At 49.7% G+C, this 19,413-nt stretch overlaps 1 protein-coding gene across 1 annotated transcript; it reads left to right on the top strand.

Moving 5' to 3' along the window:
* The first annotated feature begins 17,758 nt into the window (after positions 1–17,758).
* LOC139835788 (uncharacterized) lies at positions 17,759–19,011 on the top strand. The gene is made up of 2 exons (XM_071825657.1): positions 17,759–18,343; positions 18,447–19,011. The coding sequence occupies exons 1-2, from the start codon at positions 17,759–17,761 to the stop codon at positions 18,810–18,812; spliced, it is 951 nt and encodes a 316-aa protein (XP_071681758.1). The 3' UTR covers positions 18,813–19,011.
* The last annotated feature ends 402 nt before the right edge of the window (positions 19,012–19,413 follow it).

Below are 19,413 nucleotides of genomic sequence, written 5' to 3'. Positions count from 1 at the left end.
GTCCTGCAGCCAGTCCTCCGGCTTGGCGGTGCCGTCGTACTTGGGCGTGTCGCGGGGGAGCTGGAAGCCGTCGAGCATGGGCTCGTTGGCAATGCGGGGCCCGAAGCACTTGGGGCAAGCCGGCGCCTCTTCTTCCGCGATGCGGGATTCGACCAGCCGATCGAGGCGGTCTCTGGCGTCGACGGGCTCGATGCGGGGGCCCAGCCGGGAACGTGCCGGCTGCCGGGTGCCGGTTCGCTCTGGAGCCGGCCTATGCTGGCGCCTTGGCGCCGCCAGCTCGGAGTCATGCTCCTCGTTCCGGTTTGGTGGGGGCCGGCTACGGCCGCTGTGGCCGCCGTCCAGCCGGCTTGTCCGGCTTGAACCTGCGCAGGTGTCGCGGGAGTCTCTGTGCCGGCTTGGTGCGGGCGAGGCGGACTCGGCCGTGTCTCTGTGGGGGTCCTTGCTGGTGCCTGCAGCAGCGCGGACGGGAGGAGCTTTCGAAGCACCATACCTGGGGTCCTTGGTCTGCTCAGCTGCAGCCCGGCAAAGGTCAGCTACGCGCTGCATCTGGCGGCGCAGCTCTTCTCCTTCAAGGAGGGCTAGCTCCTTCGAAGCGGCTTCGGCTGCGAGGATGTTCTTGTCGGGGGTGTTGTAGACGGGCAGCTCTGCGGACGGAGTCGGCGCTTCCGCGCCGTCGCGCTCGATCTCAGCGCCTAAGCCGCCTCCGCGCTTGCGGATCATGCCGGCTCGGCTGGGGTTGTTGCCGCCTGGCGTGAAGCCATGGGCGTGCTCGAATTCACGCTGGGTGATGGCCAGCTGGCGCTTGGCTGCAGCCAGCTCTTCGGCTTGCTGGAGGAGGAGCTGGCGATGTGCTTCCAGGTCCGCCTCGACGGTGGCGGCGTCGCTGCCTGCGGTGAGCGGGGAGCTCAACTTCGTCCGGACTTCGTCCAGCCGGGATGGAGGTGGGGGCGCCTTTGGGCCCGAGCCGGAGGCGTTGGGGTCGACGTTGCGCTCCAGGTTGGGGCCGCGGGTGCGCGGGTTCTTGGTGGGGAGCTCCTCGCCAGCCATCATGACTTGCACGACAGCGGGGCTGGCGGGAGCGCTGCTGCCGGCTCGCGGAGGAGGGCTTGCGCAGCGCAGCACCTGCCACAGGTAGCGCGGAGGTGCGACGGTGGCGACGTAGACATCGTGGCCGCCGAAGGAGATGACGCTGCCGCCGGCTGGGAAGGGCCGGTCGGTGAAGCAGCCAGCGTTGTCGCTGACGCAGTCGAGGGAGCCGAATCTCCAGATCAAGCCTGAAGCGACTCGCTCGCCGGTGGTGATGGTGATGCCCGTCCGGATGAAGACACCGGCCGAGGATGCTGAAGGCCCCACGGTTGGCGCCAAATGTCGTGGTATCGTCACGGCATATGCCATAGGGTGGCTAACGAAGGTGGTTCCTAGGAGATCTCAAGGCGGTATCCGGATGCGGGTATGGGGACGAGCGACACGGCGACGTACCCAGGTTCGAGGCCCTCCAATGGAGGTAACACCTCTACTCCTGCTAGTGATGTATATGATGATCACACAATACAAGGTTGCTCCTTGAGCTGTGTCCGGCTGCTCCTGGTAGGCTAAGGAAGACAAGAGTCTCTCTCACAGGGCAGCGCTAGGGGTGGAAGTGAGGTGAGAATGATCGATCCCCTGCACGAGAGGGGGTAGTGCGGCTTATATAGGCACCGGCACTTTACATATAAGACCCTATAGTCTACTGGCCGGCTTGGCCGGCTCCGGCTTCCGCTCCTTCCCGAGGCAGTGACGTCAGGAGCCGTTGAGGCCTCATGGCCTGTCCCATCCGGCTGCCGAGGTCAGCGGTATGGAGAGGAGGTGTCCCTGTCGCCATCAGCCACTGTAGCCAGTACGGATCGGCGTGGACCATGATGGCCTGTCCGGCGCGTGCCACTATTGCTCCACAGTGCCCCGCGCTTTACGGAAGATGAAGTCAGCGTGGACTTTGGGAACCCGGATCACCAACCCGGTTCCTTCTAGTGCAAGACTCGCCAGCCTCGAGTCGGTCTGAGGTACAACCCCCAGTCGGATATGGCTTGTAGAAGCCGGCCCAGCTACAGCATTGGCGGCCGTAGCCAAGCCGACTAGGACCTAGAGCCAGCCGGCTTCCGGACCAGCCGACCACGGCGCCAGCCGGCTGCTCCTCAGCCGGCCTTTGCCGCGAGCCGGCCAGTGGCCAGCCGGCTGCTCCGCGTCCATTGCCCTACCCGGGGTCTTCCCCCCGACACCATTGCCACCGGTGAGACCTCTGATGACCGAGGAGCGGTGGTCGGCAGAGAGGTGTCAGGGTGGTGAGAGAGTGACGAAGAAGTCGAGGAGGCAACGCAGAGAGGGTTTTCTGCCACCAGAGACTGGAAAAAAAGAGAAATCGCTAAAAGAGGAAACTTGCTGCATTTGGGGGGCAGGCCCATGGGCATTAAACCAAGAAAGGTAAGTCTTGTCGGGCCAAGCCAAAATAGGGAAAATAGGGAAATTAAAAGAGGAAAGAAAGCCTGGTAATTTGGCGCCACGACATGGATTTGTCGGCTGATTAAATTGCAGGTGATTGCTCCTTTGACCAGTAATAATGTCAGCATAAGTAGGGCAATTAAAATTCACCTTGAATGGCTCTTTAATTTGTCGAGAAGTCATAGCCATTGCGCCAGCCGTTGGGTGCCCAATTCTCTGAGAAACAGACTGTCTCAAATTATGCTTAAAACCCTCATGTGAATAACAAAGCCTGGAAAAAACTGATTTTGAATTTGAAGACTTCGACTTGACCTCCTTCCCTTCATCCTCTTGTTCTTTATAGAATTTTTTTCCTCAGCAATTCAGTTAGGTCCTCTGATGACCCACAAGTATAGGGGGTGTATCGTAGTATTTTCGATAAGTAAGAATGTCGATCCCAACGAGGAGCAGAAGGTGTTGACAAGCAGTTTCGATGAAGGATTCACTGTAAATGCTCACAGACAAGTATTCAGGGGGTTTTGATGTAGCAGATGAATAAAGTACGAGTAAGTAAAGTGCAAGAGTAACAATTGCAGCGAGTGGCCCAATCCTTTTTGGCACAAAGGACAAGCCGGTTTGTTTACTTATAATGACCAAACGTTCTTGAGGACACACGGGATTTTAGTCTAGTGCTTTCGCTTCATATGGCTAATTAATCTTCATTGTTTTGATAAGTGTTGTGTGGGTGAACCTATGCTAATGCACCGCCCTTCCTAGGACTAATACATACTTGTGATTATATGCGGTGACCCGGCATACCACTGCATGTTGTAGTATACAAGTCGTTGATATGATCTTTGCGAAGGGACTTCTTCACAATTTGCCATATCCCTCGGAGTGGTACAACAGAAACATTGCAGGTCATAACACTCCATACTTTATTACATACATTGTCTTAACAAGTTGGTATTCTCACAGGTCTTATGAGAACACCCTAAGATACTCCTTAAGTATGATTACAACTCATAACAAATATAAAGAGAGCTCAACAACTTATTTAGGTAAGTTCTACGTTGCTCGGCTCTATGATGCTAGGGTATGTCACTACTCCTCCACCTCCGTGTCATCTAGTCCGTAGACTATCCCATAGTCTACGCCTTCCACTCCGCCGGTAAGATCAGGTTCTTCGTAGACCAGCTCGTAACTTCCTTCTGGTGCTCCATCGTTGATGGCCTCCACTTCCGGATCACAGTCTAGCAAGGGTGTCGAAAGAAAGTGAGTACAGGGGTACTCAGCAAGTTCTAAAAGAATAAAAAGGTGTTTGATGCACTAGCTACGACCATTGATCAGGAAATCGCTGGTCAATGCATGTTTTTGAAATCATTTCTTCAAAAGGTTGCTTTTATTATGAAAACTATGCCCGTCAGTCTTCACAGGTTGACTAGAACTTCGTGGAGTTCCTTTCCTGCCGCGTTCGCAGTTCCCTTCCCGGAACAAGGAGTGACAGCCACAATTTGATACACTCTGCAGAGGTGTGTTACTTTTCCCACAAGAGATCTCACCCTTTTTGCCATCTGCAGGGACTTGCCCCCGTTCACACTTCCTTTGGTGTGAGGCCAGGTATAAAGATCCAAGCCCACACCGCCTTCTCCGCGACTGCAAACCCACCCTTTTGTCCAACCGTACACCTCCAGTAGACTTCCCCCGATAATACGGCTTTACTCATGGTGTACTCTGGACAATCCTTCATAGATCGTAGAGCCATCATCACTAATGGATGGGGATTTAAAAGGCTATCCCAACCTACGGCAGTGCCTCCAACACCCCGCCGGCTCTACCAATCCGTTGGCGTGCAGAAGGGAAAAGATACGACTGGCTTCCCCAGAGCCATTATAGATCTCATGGTCAACGCGATTTGTACGGCGCTAGAATCACTGGACGGCATTGGTAATTTAATCCTAGGGTGATATAACCCATTGCAATGGAACCTCCACCATATCAACACATACCATGGTTCCATTGCCAGCCACATAGTCATATTCATAGTTGGAAAGTAACATTTCATTTGCGATGCAGGAATGATAAGTATATAGCTTTGCATTAAAGTAGTAGAAAATACTCAAGTTGACATGAGCAAGGGTGAACTTGCCTGTGGACTGCGAGATAGTGCAGTTCAATGCAGTTGATGGAACCTGGACCTCGGGTTCTGTAAGAAGCATCATTGTTCGGTAAGGACAATGTTATAAAATCCAAATAATGCAATCATGGATGTATTATTTTATGTTGAATCCCTTTACCCCGTTGAGTTATATCAATTTAGGGCTGCGTTTAAGATTTATGTCTTTGACGGTAACTTGCAATTGATTTAAAAGTATAAACCATTTTAATTCACACAGAGTACAACAATTCAAAGTAAAACTATTTTTACTTGGTGATTTCTGTAATAACCCAGAACATAGGAACAACGAAGGGTAGATTTAGAAATGGGATGTGCATTTCATCGCAAAACGGGGGAAATTTTTGCGCCTTATTGCAACTAAACCTAAGAGGGATCGAGGTTCTCTCTCATTTTGCACTTAGGGTTAGGCAATGTGAGTTAGGGAAATTTCGACATGATCTCTTTTGTATCTTGTACTTTGAGGGAATGATTACATTTGATAAGTGTTAAACATTTAACTATAAACATCACACAATATAAACAATGAATTTAAAATTTCAAACATAAGATATAAATTCAAATCACTTTGAAATTCAAAGTGAATATCAAATACAATATATAATCAAGAATATAAACATTACATAATACAAAGCTCATAAACCAAAAACTTGAGCTTTATTGATATACAACACATATACAAGGTCATTACAATATTCTTGATACAAGAATTAAGACATAATTATCAATATAAAGGAAAAAGGAAAATTACAAGTTTAATTCTAAACTAAACCTAAACTAAGTGGCTTGAGGATGATCTTCTGGCCATAGCATCATTCAACCCTGCAAAACAAAAACAGAGAACAAGAACTAGCCAGAATACAAGTGTTAACACAAAGTTCAGTTTGGACAGTTAGCCAAATAACACAAAGTTCAGTTTGGACAGTGAAACTGTCACAGCACACTTGTGCTTGTCCAAAATCCTGGACAGCACAAGATAGACATAGGCAGACCAGCACTGAGCAAGCCACAGGGGCTCAAGTTTCACCATATGAAGGCTGTTGCTAGGCAAGCAACAGCAAGGCAATGCAAGGGGTGAGTCATAAAGTAAATGAGCTTGTGTGTCATGGCCAGGGAAGAAGTAGAGGCCATATAAATAGCACACAAACCCTAGAACCATGACAGTCGACCACATTTGCAAATCACCAGGTAAGGGTGAAGCAAGAACAAGCAATAGTTCATCCAGTTCATACTCAAGAACAGAAACCAACACAACCAACTTAGCCACCAGTAATCATGGTGACCTAAGAAGATCAACCAGACACTGGAGGTGAAGGGCTGTGCACAACAGAAACCCCAAGTCTGCATCAACCAAATATTTCACACTAGGAGCTGGAACAAGGTATACCAAATACCTGGACAGATCCAATGGATCTGATCCATCGCATATGCATGAAATAAGCATGGGATGAGCAGATGCTCATATGGGTAGATCATCACTTGGTTTTTCACCAAGGATTACTGCCAGTCAAAAGCTACTAAAAATAGAAAGCATCTAGGTACAGATCTTGTACACTGAAACTAGCACACATGCACAGATGCACACCATAGCCAGATCACATGCACAGATAGCACCAGTAGATGAATTGCAACGATTAGCAGCTAAGACTACACAGTAAATCCTAAGCTATGAACCATCAGTAAACCCTAGTTTTCATCAGGCAAACATATTGGCATTCATATCAAGTATGATTCCCAAATATGCAAGCAAAGGTTGAGTAGCCACAAGATCCAACTAACTAAGTGAGCAACCAATCAGTAGCAAGGCTACTGAGGTCACATCACACTTAGCATCAATTAAAAGGAAGCCAAACATAGCACATCATTATCCAGGAATGGATTCAGATTCAATTGCTTGCTAAACACTCATGAATAGCCAAATCATTTGCAAGCAAGTCATTTAAATCATTACTGCATAAGCAGTTCATCATAATTTAATTAATACAAGCATGAATTTATCACAGATCCATGCTAAGCACTGACAGTAGCATACTATTAAGCAACACAATTTAATCACTGCAACATAGCCACTGGAGCAAGTCCAGTAGCTTGAGTAAGCAACAGCATAGTGATGCTTGAGCATCAGCATCACAAGGGAATTGAATCACTTAGCCACAGTATTAATCAGTAAGCCATCACTAACAATTAATTGATCAAATGGATCAATTGAATCAAGTCAAGCTACACAGGGAAGTTAGCCGACAAGCAAGGAATGATCCAATGGATCATTGGCTTGCATAGGAAGCACTGAAGCATATCACAGGCACCACTGGCACACACACAAGTGTCACTGATGCATCACAAGCACACCTAGACAAGCAAGCCATAATCAAGCATAGCATGGCATAGCAAGCTTTTGAGCAAAGTACAGTAGAGCATGGCAAGTACAGAGCATGCTAGGAGCAACAGAGAAGCAAGCACAGCATGAATAGCAAGCAAAGCAACATGGGTCAGTACCAGTAACTGGTAATTTGGCCATGAGCTTGCAGTAGACATAAGCACAGGAAGATTGCGCAGCAATAGCATGTCTCTGCGTGATCACAGGACCACCAGAGAGCAACAGAGCATGAGGAGGAAGAAGAACAGTAACAAGGGGAGGCGCACAGATATGGAGAAGAGGAAGAGGAAGTGCAGCAACTTACTTGCGCCTGGAAGCAGAAGCTAGGGCATGGCGAGGCAGTGCTCGCGCGACCCTAACAGCTGCAAGTCCAGGGTAGGCGCCGACGTTACGCCGGCGAACCCAAACACGAACCAGCACCACCGTAGCAAGCACCTGAGGCGACGGCACGAGTACTGCGAGTAGCACCCGCGCCAGGTCAACCCCAGGCGCGTATCCATCGTCGGCGAGGACGAGAGCTCGCCGGAGTTCGTCGAGGCGAATCTCCACGAGATCCAGAACGGAGGCGATTCGCCAGTAGAGGAAGCAAAGGCGAAAACCACGCGGACAGATCGATAGATCTGCACGCGGCGGTTCCGAATCGGTAGGTGGCTACGGCGGGGAAGCTCGGAGATGGCCGGAGCGAGGCGGCGGCCATGGCGGCGACGCCATCGCCAGAGCGTCGCGAGAGATTAGGGTTAGAGGTGAACGAGAGAGAGAGGGCCAAGTGAGTGAGAGAGGTGGGCCGTTCGGCGCCACCGAACCCAAAAGGGATTAGCCTTATTGGGCCGTCCCTGGGTTTAGGTAAATGGGCTGGGCCCAATATGGGTCCAGGGGGGTATTTTGGTCTTTTAACATTTAATAAAAGGCCAGAACTTCACAAAATTTTAATAAATCAAATACAACTCTAAAAATCCATTAAAATTTGGATTAATGAATGAAAAATAAATCTGAACAAGAATAAAATATGAAATGAATTTATGAGACAAATTCAAAATTATGAATTTTAAGAATTTAAATAATAACTTGGGATTTTAAACTATTATTTCCTTGTAATTAAAATTCAAGGAAAAATATCAAATAAATTCAAATACTTATTTTCAAACATTTCAAAATGAAATTCTACTATTCCAAGTCATTTCTATTGGAAAAGGGTATTTTTCCAAGAAAAATACTATATTCCTTTTTATTCCAAAAACTATAGAGGTAACTCTATGATTTCAAATTATTTTTGGAATGATTAAGGAAATCACCAAGTAAAAATAGTTTTACTTTGAATTGTTGTACTCCGTGTGAATTAAAATGGTTTATACTTTTAAATCAATTGCAAGTTACCGTCAAAGACATAAATCTTAAACGCAACCCTAAATTGATATAACTCAACGGGGTAAAGGGATTCAACATAAAATAATACATCCATGATTGCATTATTTGGATTTTATAACATTGTCCTTACCAGACAATGATGCTTCTTACAGAACCCGAGGTCCAGGTTCCATCAACTGCATTGAACTGCACTATCTCGCAGTCCACAGGCAACTTCACCCTTGCTCATGCCAACTTGAGTATTTTCTACTACTTTAATGTAAAGCTATATACTTATCATTCCTGCATCGCAAATGAAATGTTACTTTCCAACTATGAATATGACTATGTGGCTGGCAATGGAACCATGGTATGTGTTGATATGGTGGAGGTTCCATTGCAATGGGTTATATCACCCTAGGATTAAATTACCAATGCCGTCCAGTGATTCTAGCGCCGTACAAATCGCGTTGACCATGAGATCTATAATGGCTCTGGGGAAGCCAGTCGTATCTTTTCCCTTCTGCACGCCAACGGATTGGTAGAGCCGGCGGGGTGTTGGAGGCACTGCCGTAGGTTGGGATAGCCTTTTAAATCCCCATCCATTAGTGATGATGGCTCTACGATCTATGAAGGATTGTCCGGAGTACACCATGAGTAAAGCCGTATTATCGGGGGAAGTCTACTGGAGGTGTACGGTTGGACAAAAGGGTGGGTTTGCAGTCGCGGAGAAGGCGGTGTGGGCTTGGATCTTTATACCTGGCCTCACACCAAAGGAAGTGTGAACGGGGGCAAGTCCCTGCGGATGGCCAAAAGGGTGAGATCTCTTGTGAGAAAAGTAACGCACCTCTGCAGAGTGTATCAAATTGTGGCTGTCACTCCTTGTTCCGGGAAGGGAACTGACAACGCGGTAGGAAAGGAACTCCACGAAGTTCTAGTCAACCTGTGAAGACTGACGGGCATAGTTTTCATAATAAAAGCAACCTTTTGAAGAAATGATTTCAAAAACATGCATTGACCTACGATTTCCTGATCAATGGTCATAGCTAGTGCATCAAACACCTTTTTATTCTTTTAGAACTTGCTGAGTACCCCTGTACTCACTTTCTTTCGACACCCTTGCTAGACTGTGATCCGGAAGTGGAGGCCATCAACGATGGAGCACCAGAAGGAAGTTACGAGCTGGTCTACGAAGAACCTGATCTTACCGGCGGAGTGGAAGGCGTAGACTATGGGATAGTCTACGGGCCAGATGACACGGAGGTGGAGGAGTAGTGACATACCCTAGCATCATAGAGCCGAGCAACGTAGAACTTACCTAAATAAGTTGTTGAGCTCTCTTTATATTTGTTATGAGTTGTAATCGTACTTAAGTAGTACCTTAGGGTGTTCTCATAGGACCTGTGAGAATACCAACTTGTTAAGACAATGTATGTAATAAAGTATGGAGTGTTATGACCTGCAATGTTTCTGTTGTACCACTCTGAGGGATATGGCAAATTGTGAAGAAGTCCCTTCGCAAAGATCATATCAACGACTTGTATACTACAACATGCAGTGGTATGCTGGGTCACCGCAGCTGGTATCAGAGCAAATGTTGCGACCTTAGGTTGGAAAAACCTAGTATAGGGAAGAAACCTGTATGAGTCTAGTAGAAATAGTAAAGGATTCTCTAGAAATATGGTGATTATTCACTTGAGAATAGCAAAACCATATATTTTAGTGCGATAATTCTTTATTATAGCTATTATGATGCATTATCACTACTAATATTCTGCTTTTGTATACAGCCATAATGGCGAACACTTTTCCTAAGATGACTTTGAGGAAGGTTGAGGGATGGCTCGGTGATTATGATGGACCAATAACAGCTCTCCTGTGTGGGATGCTGAAGGAACTTCATTGTGATCCACGGATACCTGTTATCAAGTATACCTACTATGATGGAGAAATTCTAGCCAAGTGCAGGGTATCGGTCCAATTACCGACAAAACTGCTGATGAGTCGTATAATGCCATACGGAGAAGCCAAAACTATCACCACAGCCTACCACATGGGCCTATTCAAGGCAATCCTTGAGATAAGGTAGCACAAGTCAGTAGAACTACTATGTTCAGAGTTTTCTCATATACCTCATGCCGAGGAAGATGAGGATCCCACTCTGAATCATTTGGTGTTAGCACGCAGAAGTCCTGAAGCTGCAGCACATCACATGGATAGCTGTAAGTCTTTATTGACCACGATGTACCTTTTACACATGAAGATGAGAGGTGAGATTGACCACATGCTAGCTGAGTTCACGGACCCTGATAAAGTCCAAACTCGGATGAGTGATTTGAGGGCACAACCACAACACACTACACCTTTCTTTAGCCTAGACAGCTATGTAGATTTGAGTGACCAGTTGTCCCATAAAGATCCACTCACACCCAACTTTGTCCCACATTATCCACATCTGTCAACATCATATGAGTCTGGATACGGGGGAGATGATTCCAGGAACCTAAACTGCTCGGAGTCACCAATCGAGAACTCGACTGGTTGGTGTTTCGGGGAACCAATTGGAGATGAAGGAGAACCCATCACTTGTGAGTCAGAGGATGAAGGAGGCGCGGTTAACCAGAATGTTAACCAGAGCTTTGGGCAGGAAGAGAAAGATACCAACTCCATTTCTTTAGATTTGGAGATGGGATTACCCAAAACATCCTAGTACATCGTAGGTGAGAGTTCTGGAACCAAGAAAAATAAGAAGAAGAAGATGAGGGGTCAAGTGAATAGGAATCCTACATGGATGACAGAAGAAGATGAGCTGTATTCCACTGGGGATATATATGAGTCTTTATCGAGCTACTTTGGCATGACAGATCTCTGTCTCGGCACTTCGTCCGATTCAGACTACATACCTACGGGAAGGACCTTCATTCCGGACGGTGTTCGGAGGACAAACCGCTGTACCGGATGGACCCCAGGGATGTACGCGGAGGCGAGTTATGATGACGAGGAGTAGAGCTCCAAGGAAGAATAAAGTAATCTAGATGGTATTGTAATAGAGCGTATTTTAAATTCCCGTTGGCTTGGGCTTTGAGCCAAATAAGTGGTTTATATATACCACATGTAATATAAGTTTGTGAGTGTGTTATGTATTATACAAAGTATATGCATAATAAATGTTTGTTTTGTATTTGCTTCTTGATTTCATTGTGTGACTAGTTCTGGGCATTGAGTTGAGCTCAGAAAGCATTTGCATGGTGTAATTATGAGTAATCGCTCTTTGTTACAGGACTAGGGGGAAATGGCGTTGGTAGAAACCGAAGAGGCTCGCAGAGAGCGGGAAGCAAGAGAGAAAGAGGAGGCAGATGCAGCAGCTAGAGCAGAGAACGCACCACCACCACCACACCCAATGATGCACCCAGACTTCCAACAGTATATGAGGTCAATGGAGGAAGATAGGAGGCGTTACCAGGAAAGCCAGAGCAAGAACATGCAAGATTTCTTTACCCACGTCATCAATGATAGGGGTAATGAAGGCAAGGGAGTAACACTATCGGACTTCCAAAATGCAAGACCACTACCATTTACATCAGCTCCAGAACCAATGGACGCTGAAGATTGGCTTATGGATACGGAACGGAAGCTGAAGACCGTTGGTTGCAACGATGAGGAGAAGATTAGATACACCACTTATCTGTTGTCAGGACCAGCAGCGTCATGGTGGGAGAACCTTGTAGCAGTACACCCTCCAGATAAGGTATTCACCTGGGAGGAGTTCAAGAAGAAGTTCCGGGATGCTCATGTTCCGGACAGCGTGGTGGAGCTGAAGAAGAGGGAGTTTGAAGAACTAAGACAGAATACTGCACCCATCATGCAGTATGTTCGGGATTTCAACAGGTTATCCAGGTATGCACCTGAGGATGTAGATACAGAGGAGAAGCGGAAGAAGCGGTTCATGAAAGGCATGAATCCATACATGAAGATGCAACTGAGGTTGGCACGGACTGCCGAATTCCAGGAACTGATTGACTCGGCAATCACTTTCGAGGATGATTACCGGCAAGTCCAAGAGGATAGGAGGAAGAGGGCTCGTATAGAGCCAAGGAAGTACCCAATCAGTAAAACAACACCTGATCGGAGTTTCAAACCCCGATACCGACCTACTACTGGTAGCCAATACAACCGGGGAGGTCAGAACCAGAACCCAATCAGCCAAATCATCTGCAATAATTGTGGCCTAAAGGGTCATTTGCAGAAGGATTGTCAGAAACCCAGGATCATTTGTTATGGTTGTGGGAAGGAAGGACACATCAAGCCAGAGTGTCCAAACAAGGCGTCTTGGAGCGGACAGAGCTCTGGAGGACGAGGTGGAAACAACAACAACAACAACAACAACAACAACAACCGCAACAACAACAACAACAACAACCGCAACTACAACTACAACAACAAGAGGGGAAAGCCTTATGGAAAGCTGAATTGCACATCTTTGGAACAAGCGGAAGAGTCGGATCAAACAGTCTTAGGTACGCTAAGCATTCTTACTCATCCTGGCAAAGTATTATTTGATACGAGAGCAACCACATCATTTCTTGTATTGGAGTTTGTGGAAAAATCCGGGCTTAGATGTTCTAAGTTAGAAACTCCTATAACTGTTCTATCCGCGGGGGGAACGATCTTAGTAACCCACGTGAAAGAAGCACAAGTCCTAACCATATGTGACTGTGTGTATTTCGCGGACCTATTCATCATACCCATGAAGGACATATCAGTCATCCTAGGGATGGATTGGTTGACAGAAAATGGAGCGGTGATTAACTGTGGAGACAAAACAGTATCACTTCGCAACTCCATCGGAGGTCAAATAGTGTTCCAAGGAGATAAGTACAGTGAGTTGGAGATTGGATTGGAACTCAATAGTCTGAAGGAGGTGAGAATTGAAGATATTCCTGTAGTGAATGAGTTTAAGGATGTATTTCCTAAGGAACTACCGGGAATGCCACCCGATAGAGAGATAGAATTCACAATCGATCTGATTCCAGGCACAGCACCAATAGCACAACCACCATATAAGATGGGGCCGAAGGAATTAGTGGAACTGAAAGCTCAGATTGATGAGTTAGAACAGAAGGGATTCATTCAAGAAAGTGTGTCACCATGGGGTACACCAGTGATTTTTGTGGATAAAAGAGATGGAGGAAAGAGAATATGTGGAGATTACAGAAATTTGAACAATGTAACTATCAAGAACAAGTATCCTTTACCTAGAATCCAAGACCTTTTTGATCAAGTTCAAGGAGCAGGAGTCTTCTCGAAGATAGATTTAAGGTCAGGATACCATCAAATCAAGATCAAGAAGGAGGATGTACCAAAAACAGCGTTCGTATCAAGGTATGGACACCATGAATACTTGGTTGTACCATTTGGACTAACAAATGCACCAGCAATTTTCATGAATTTGATGAACAAGATATTCATGAAGTACTTGGACAAGTTTGTGATAGTGTTCATAGATGATATTCTAATCTATTCCAAAGATAAAGAAGAACATGCCAAGCATTTGAAGATAGTTCTGCAAACTTTGAGGGAACATCAGCTATATGCGAAGTTTAGCAAGTGCAAATTTTGGTTAGATAGTGTTGAATTTCTTGGACATGTCATAACCAAAGAAGGCATAGCGGTGAATCCAAGCAAGGTTCAGTCCGTATTGGAATGGAAATCACCTAAAAATGCTAAGGAGATACGAGGATTTCTTGGTATGGCAGGCTATTATCGGAGATTCATAGAGGGATTTTCGAAGATTGCAGGACCAATGACCAAGTTACTCAAGAAAAATACTCCATTTGTGTGGACGGATGAGTGTGAAGCCAGCTTCCAAACACTCAAAGATAAGTTAACCACAGCACCGGTGTTAGCAGTTCCTGAACCTGGAAAGGATTACACGGTGTATTGTGATGCTTCCAAGAATGGACTTGGATGTGTTCTTATGCAAGATCGGAAGGTCATAGCTTATGGATCAAGGCAGTTGAAACCACATGAACACAACTACCCAGTACATGATCTAGAGTTACGGACGATTGTGTATGCTACGAAGAGTTGGAGACAATTTCTATATGGATCCAAGTGTGAGTTATACACCGATCACAAAAGTTTGAAATATTTCTTCACCCAGAAGGAATTAACATGAGACAGAAGAGATGGTTAGAGTTGATTAAGGATTACGACCTTAAGATCAACTATACACCAGGCAAAGCTAATGTAGTAGCAGATGCCCTAAGTAGGAAGAGTACCGAGAATCAACCTACGGAATGGGAGATTCCAAAGGAACTTCGGAAAGAGCTAGAGGAGGCTCAGATTTTATTTATTCAAGGTGATGATAAGGGAAGTATAGCAACCATGAGGATTATGGATGAGATGTACTCAGACTTGAAATATGAGATTATCCGAAAGCAAGCGGATGATTTGTTCATCCAAGAGGAAATCAAGAGGATTGGAGAAGGAAAACCATCAGAATTCCATCTAGGGGATTTTGATTCATTATACTTCCAGAAAAGGATCTGTGTACCGGATGATCCAGAAGTGAAGACAATCATATTAAAGGAAGCACATGAAACCCCTTATTCAATACATCCGGGAAGTACTAAGATGTATATGGATTTGAAGGAGATGTTACGTGGAACAACATGAAAAGAGAAATAGCACAATATGTCTCGGAATGTCATACATGTCAACGAGTGAAGGCAGAGCATCAGAGTCCTGCGGGATTACTCAAACCACTAGAGATACCGGAATGGAAATGGGATGAAATCGGAATGGATTTTGTTACTGGTCTACCAATGACTAGTAAGAAGAAGGATATGATATGGGTAATAGTGGACAGACTTACCAAGAGTGCTCATTTCATAGCCGTAAACACAAAAGATACTGCAGAAAAGCTTGTGGATATATATGTGAAGGAGATTGTGAGTAAGCATGGAGTACCAAAGAAGATAGTCTCAGATAGAGGTTCAATTTTCACATCAGCATTTTGGAAACAACTACAAGAAGCTTTGGGATCCAAGCTGGATTTCAGTACAGCTTATCATCCACAAACCGGAGGACAAACCGAAAGAACCAATCAGATACTTGAGGACATGCTTAGAGCTTGTGCTCTGAACTTTGGAGGCTCATGGGAGGACCATTTACCTTTAGCGGAATTCTCATATAACAATAGTTATCAGAGTAGCATCCAGATGGCACCGTACGAAGCATTGTACGGAAGAAAGTGTCGATCACCAATTTGTTGGTTTGAAACCGGAGAAAACAAGGAGTTTACACCGGACTACATCAAGGAGAGACAAGAAGTCATCGAGGTGATCCGGGATAGACTCAAAATAGCTCAGAGTCGTCAGAAGAGTTACGCCGACTTAAAGATGTCGTGGTATCGTCACGGCATATGCCATAGGGTGGCTAATCGAAGTGGTTCCTGAGGGATCTCACGGCGGTATCCGGAAGCGGGTATGGGCACGAGCGACATGGCGACGTACCCAGGTTCGAGGCCCTCCGGTGGAGGTAAAACCTCTACTCCTGCTATGAGTGTATATGATGATCACACAGTACAGTGGTGCTCCTAGAGCTGTGTCCGGCTGGCCCTGAGAGGCTAAGGAAGACGATGGTCTCTCTCACAGGGCAGCTCTGTAGGTAGGTGAAAGCAATAAAATGATCGATCCTCCTCGCACTAGAGGGGTAGTGCGGCTTATATAGGCACCGGCACTTTACACATAAGACCCTATAGTCTACTGGCCGGCTTGGCCGGCTTCGGCTTCCGCTCCTTCCCGAGGTGGTGACGTCAGGAGTGGTTGAGCATCGTGGCCTGTCCCATCCGGCTGCCACGGTCAGCGGTATGGAGGAGGTGTCCCTGTCGCCGTCAGCCACTGTAGCCAGTACGGATCGTCGTAAGCTCTGACGGCCTGTCCAGCGCGTGGCACTATTGCTCCACAGTGCCCCGCGCTTTATGGAAGATGGAGTCAGCGTGGACTTTGGGAACCCGGATCACCAACCCGGTTCCTTCGAGTGCAAGACTCGCCAGCCTCGAGTCGGTCTGAGGTACAAACCCCAGTCGGATATGGCTTGTAGAAGCCGGCCCAGCTACAGCATTGGTGGCCGCAGCCAGGCCGACTAGGACCTAGAGCCAACCGGCTTCCGGACCAGCCGGCCACGGCGCCAGCCGGCTGCTCCTCAGCCGGCCTTGCCGCGAGCCGGCCAGTGGCCAGCCGGCTGCTCCGCGTCCATTGCCCTATCCGGGGTCTTCCCCCCGACATTAGCCCCCGAAGCTGGCAAGGTCCTGCGTTTAGAAGGACCTAGGCAGGTTTTCCCGGCTTCTCGAATATATTAGACGGCACTTGGAGGGGCCGACTGAGAATTTCCATTCAGCCGGCTGCGCCCTCATCCGGCTCGTTCCTGCCGGCTGCTTCCCAGCCGGCCGCTTTTACACTTGTACGGTTTTTGCTTTCTTGCAAGATCTCGACGGCGCCTCCGCCTTGCTGATGAATTTTGGCTTGAGTGGAACTTTTGGTCCGGCTCCGGCTTGCGGCGCGCCGGAGTCTCCCGCCGCCTCGGGTCCTGCGCCCGACTTGGCGGGTCGACGCCTGGCCCGGTGGTCGGTTCGTCTGGTCACATCAATGTTCCCCGGATCCGGTGCGGTAGTGGGCGACGTGGTGTGGCCGTTTCGGTAACCGTCGTGGACGTGGGAGGAGTTACGGCGCGATTACGGCGCGATAAATCCGGCGACGTGGGAGGAGTTACGGCCCACGACCGCCACTTGGAGGCCAACCGCCCGCGTCGGGTGGCTATAAATGCCGCGGGGGGGCGCCTCGAGGCGGCGACTTGCCATTTCTTCTTCCTCGCACTCTTGCTCCCATCGCTATCCTCTGCGCGCTCGAGCTCGCTGCTGCTCCGGCGAACATCTTCCGCTGGCGAACTCCGGCGGGCGAATCTCCACCGATCCGCCGCCGCCACCCCGCCAATCCGGCGCCACGGGGCCGCGCGTCTCGACGGAGCGTCCTCAGCCGCCGCTGTCGCCGCCGCGATCGCAAGGTTCTTCCTCGCCGTTCAGCCTCTCCTGGTCATCTTCTTCCTCGACCTCGTCAATGGCGTCCCCCAGTGGATCGTGGAGGGGCTCCTACATGCGGGAGGACGACATCGAGCGCACAGTACGCCTCCGGCGAGTCCCGCAGTCGGTCATCACGCGGGTGCCCGGCGAGGAGACGGAGCCCGAGCCGAGGAACGGCGAGCGCGTCGTCTTCGGCGCGCACCTCGACCGCGGGCTGGGTCTGCCGGCTTCGCCGTTCTTCCGGCAATTCCTCGACCACTTCGGCCTTCAGCCGCACCACCTGCCGGCCAACGCGTGCGTCCTCCTGAGCTGCTTCGTAGCGTTCATGGAGGCCTACGCCGGCTTGTGGCCCGACATCGACTTCTGGAGCCGGCTCTTCTTCTTGAAGGCGCAGACCAACGACGGCCGCCTGCGAGCCTGCGGCGCCGCCTCGATCTACACCCGGCCTGGTACGCCTTTCCCCAAGATCCCCACCGTCGACTCGGTGAAGAACTGGCAAATGTCATTCTTCTACGTGCGCAACGAGGGGGAGCTCGTCGACCGGATCAACCTGCCGGAGTTCAATCCGGCTCCTCCAGTCGGCCGGATCAACTGGAGCCACAACGCCCGCTCGACGGACCAGAACGCCGAGGTGAACCTGCTCTGGGATCTCCTGGCGACAGCCACCGCTGGCGGGCTGACTGCCGAAGATCTTCTCTGCACCATCGCCGAGCGCCGGGTGCTGCCGCTCCAGATGCGCACCCACAAGATCGGGCACATGTCCGGCCGGTTCGATCCGAACCGGACGTCCAAGGTGCCGCTCACCAAGGCCCAGGTGGCCAGCCGGGTGAACCACATCACCAAGGCGAACCTGGCGGAGGACTGGAGCTACGGGCTGGTGCCCTGCGACAGGAACCATCCACCGGCGCGGGTAAGCTTCGTGTCTTTGCCATTTTCCGGCTTGCGGCTGCGAGGCCGACTTCCTTTTTCTTCTGCCGACTTCCGGCTATGCTCATGTTTTTCTGTCTTTCTAGGTTTTTGAGCGCCAGAACGCCGAGGACGGCGACCTGGCGACGAAGAGGTGGACGCCGGATCTCGTCGATCCGGCTGACCAAGCCGGCGACCATGCCGGCGACGACGACCTGCCGCAGGCGCCTGATCTAGGCGGCCAGGGGGAGCACAATCCGCCCCCTTCACCAGAGCACCAGGAGGAGGAGGAGCCGGCGACGTCCGGCACGGGGCCAATCCCCGCCGTGCCTCTGCGCACGAGGCCGCCAAGCGCCACGGCGACTTCGGCGCCCAAGGGCACGAAGAGAGCCGGCTCCACCGCCGCCGCGGAGTCGAGGGCGAAGAAACAGCGCCGGCATCAGCCGAAGAAGGTCCCGGAGCAAGCCGGGTGAGCTCTCTCTCTCTTTTTCTTGTTTGATTCCTTTTCTTTCCTTACTTTTGTGCTTATTATCTTTCTGTTTATCCGGCTAGGGCCCCTATCAAGTTTGCCCAGGGCGGCGGCTCCCGGCAAGCTCCACGCGTGGTGTCGCCGCTTCCGCGCCAGAGGAGGGAGCAGACGCCACAGCCTTCCTCGCGCGCACCTACGCCGCCGCCGCCGCCTGCGACAGGGGCGTCTTCCTTTGCCGTGCCGCTGGCCTCCGCGCCCGATCGCGGCATGCGGGTCGAACCAACGCGGCAGCCGACGCTGGACGACATGTTCCCGCGCCGGACGCCTCTTCTGGACCCAGCCGCTGGGGCCGGGCGGGGCATGCCGCCTTCAGCCGGGGCCGGAGCCGGCGGGGCTGCTCCTAGGACTGGCGCCGGCAGGCCGCGCCGCCTGCTGCCGGAGCCGGCAGCAGGCCCACCGTGGTGGAGTTGGACGAGAGTCCGGAGGGGGCGCCCCAGGCGCCGGAGACAACTGGGCCGGCTGGGCCATCCGCTGCGCCCGGAGCGACGCCGCCGCCGCAGCCGACGAGGGACGAGCCGACCAGGCAGGAGCCGGCGAGGGACGAG

The sequence above is a fragment of the Lolium perenne genome, chromosome 2, assembly GCF_019359855.2.
Source record: "Lolium perenne isolate Kyuss_39 chromosome 2, Kyuss_2.0, whole genome shotgun sequence".
Taxonomy (NCBI): Eukaryota; Viridiplantae; Streptophyta; class Magnoliopsida; order Poales; family Poaceae; genus Lolium; species Lolium perenne.
This window is presented reverse-complemented; position numbering and strand designations above follow the sequence as displayed.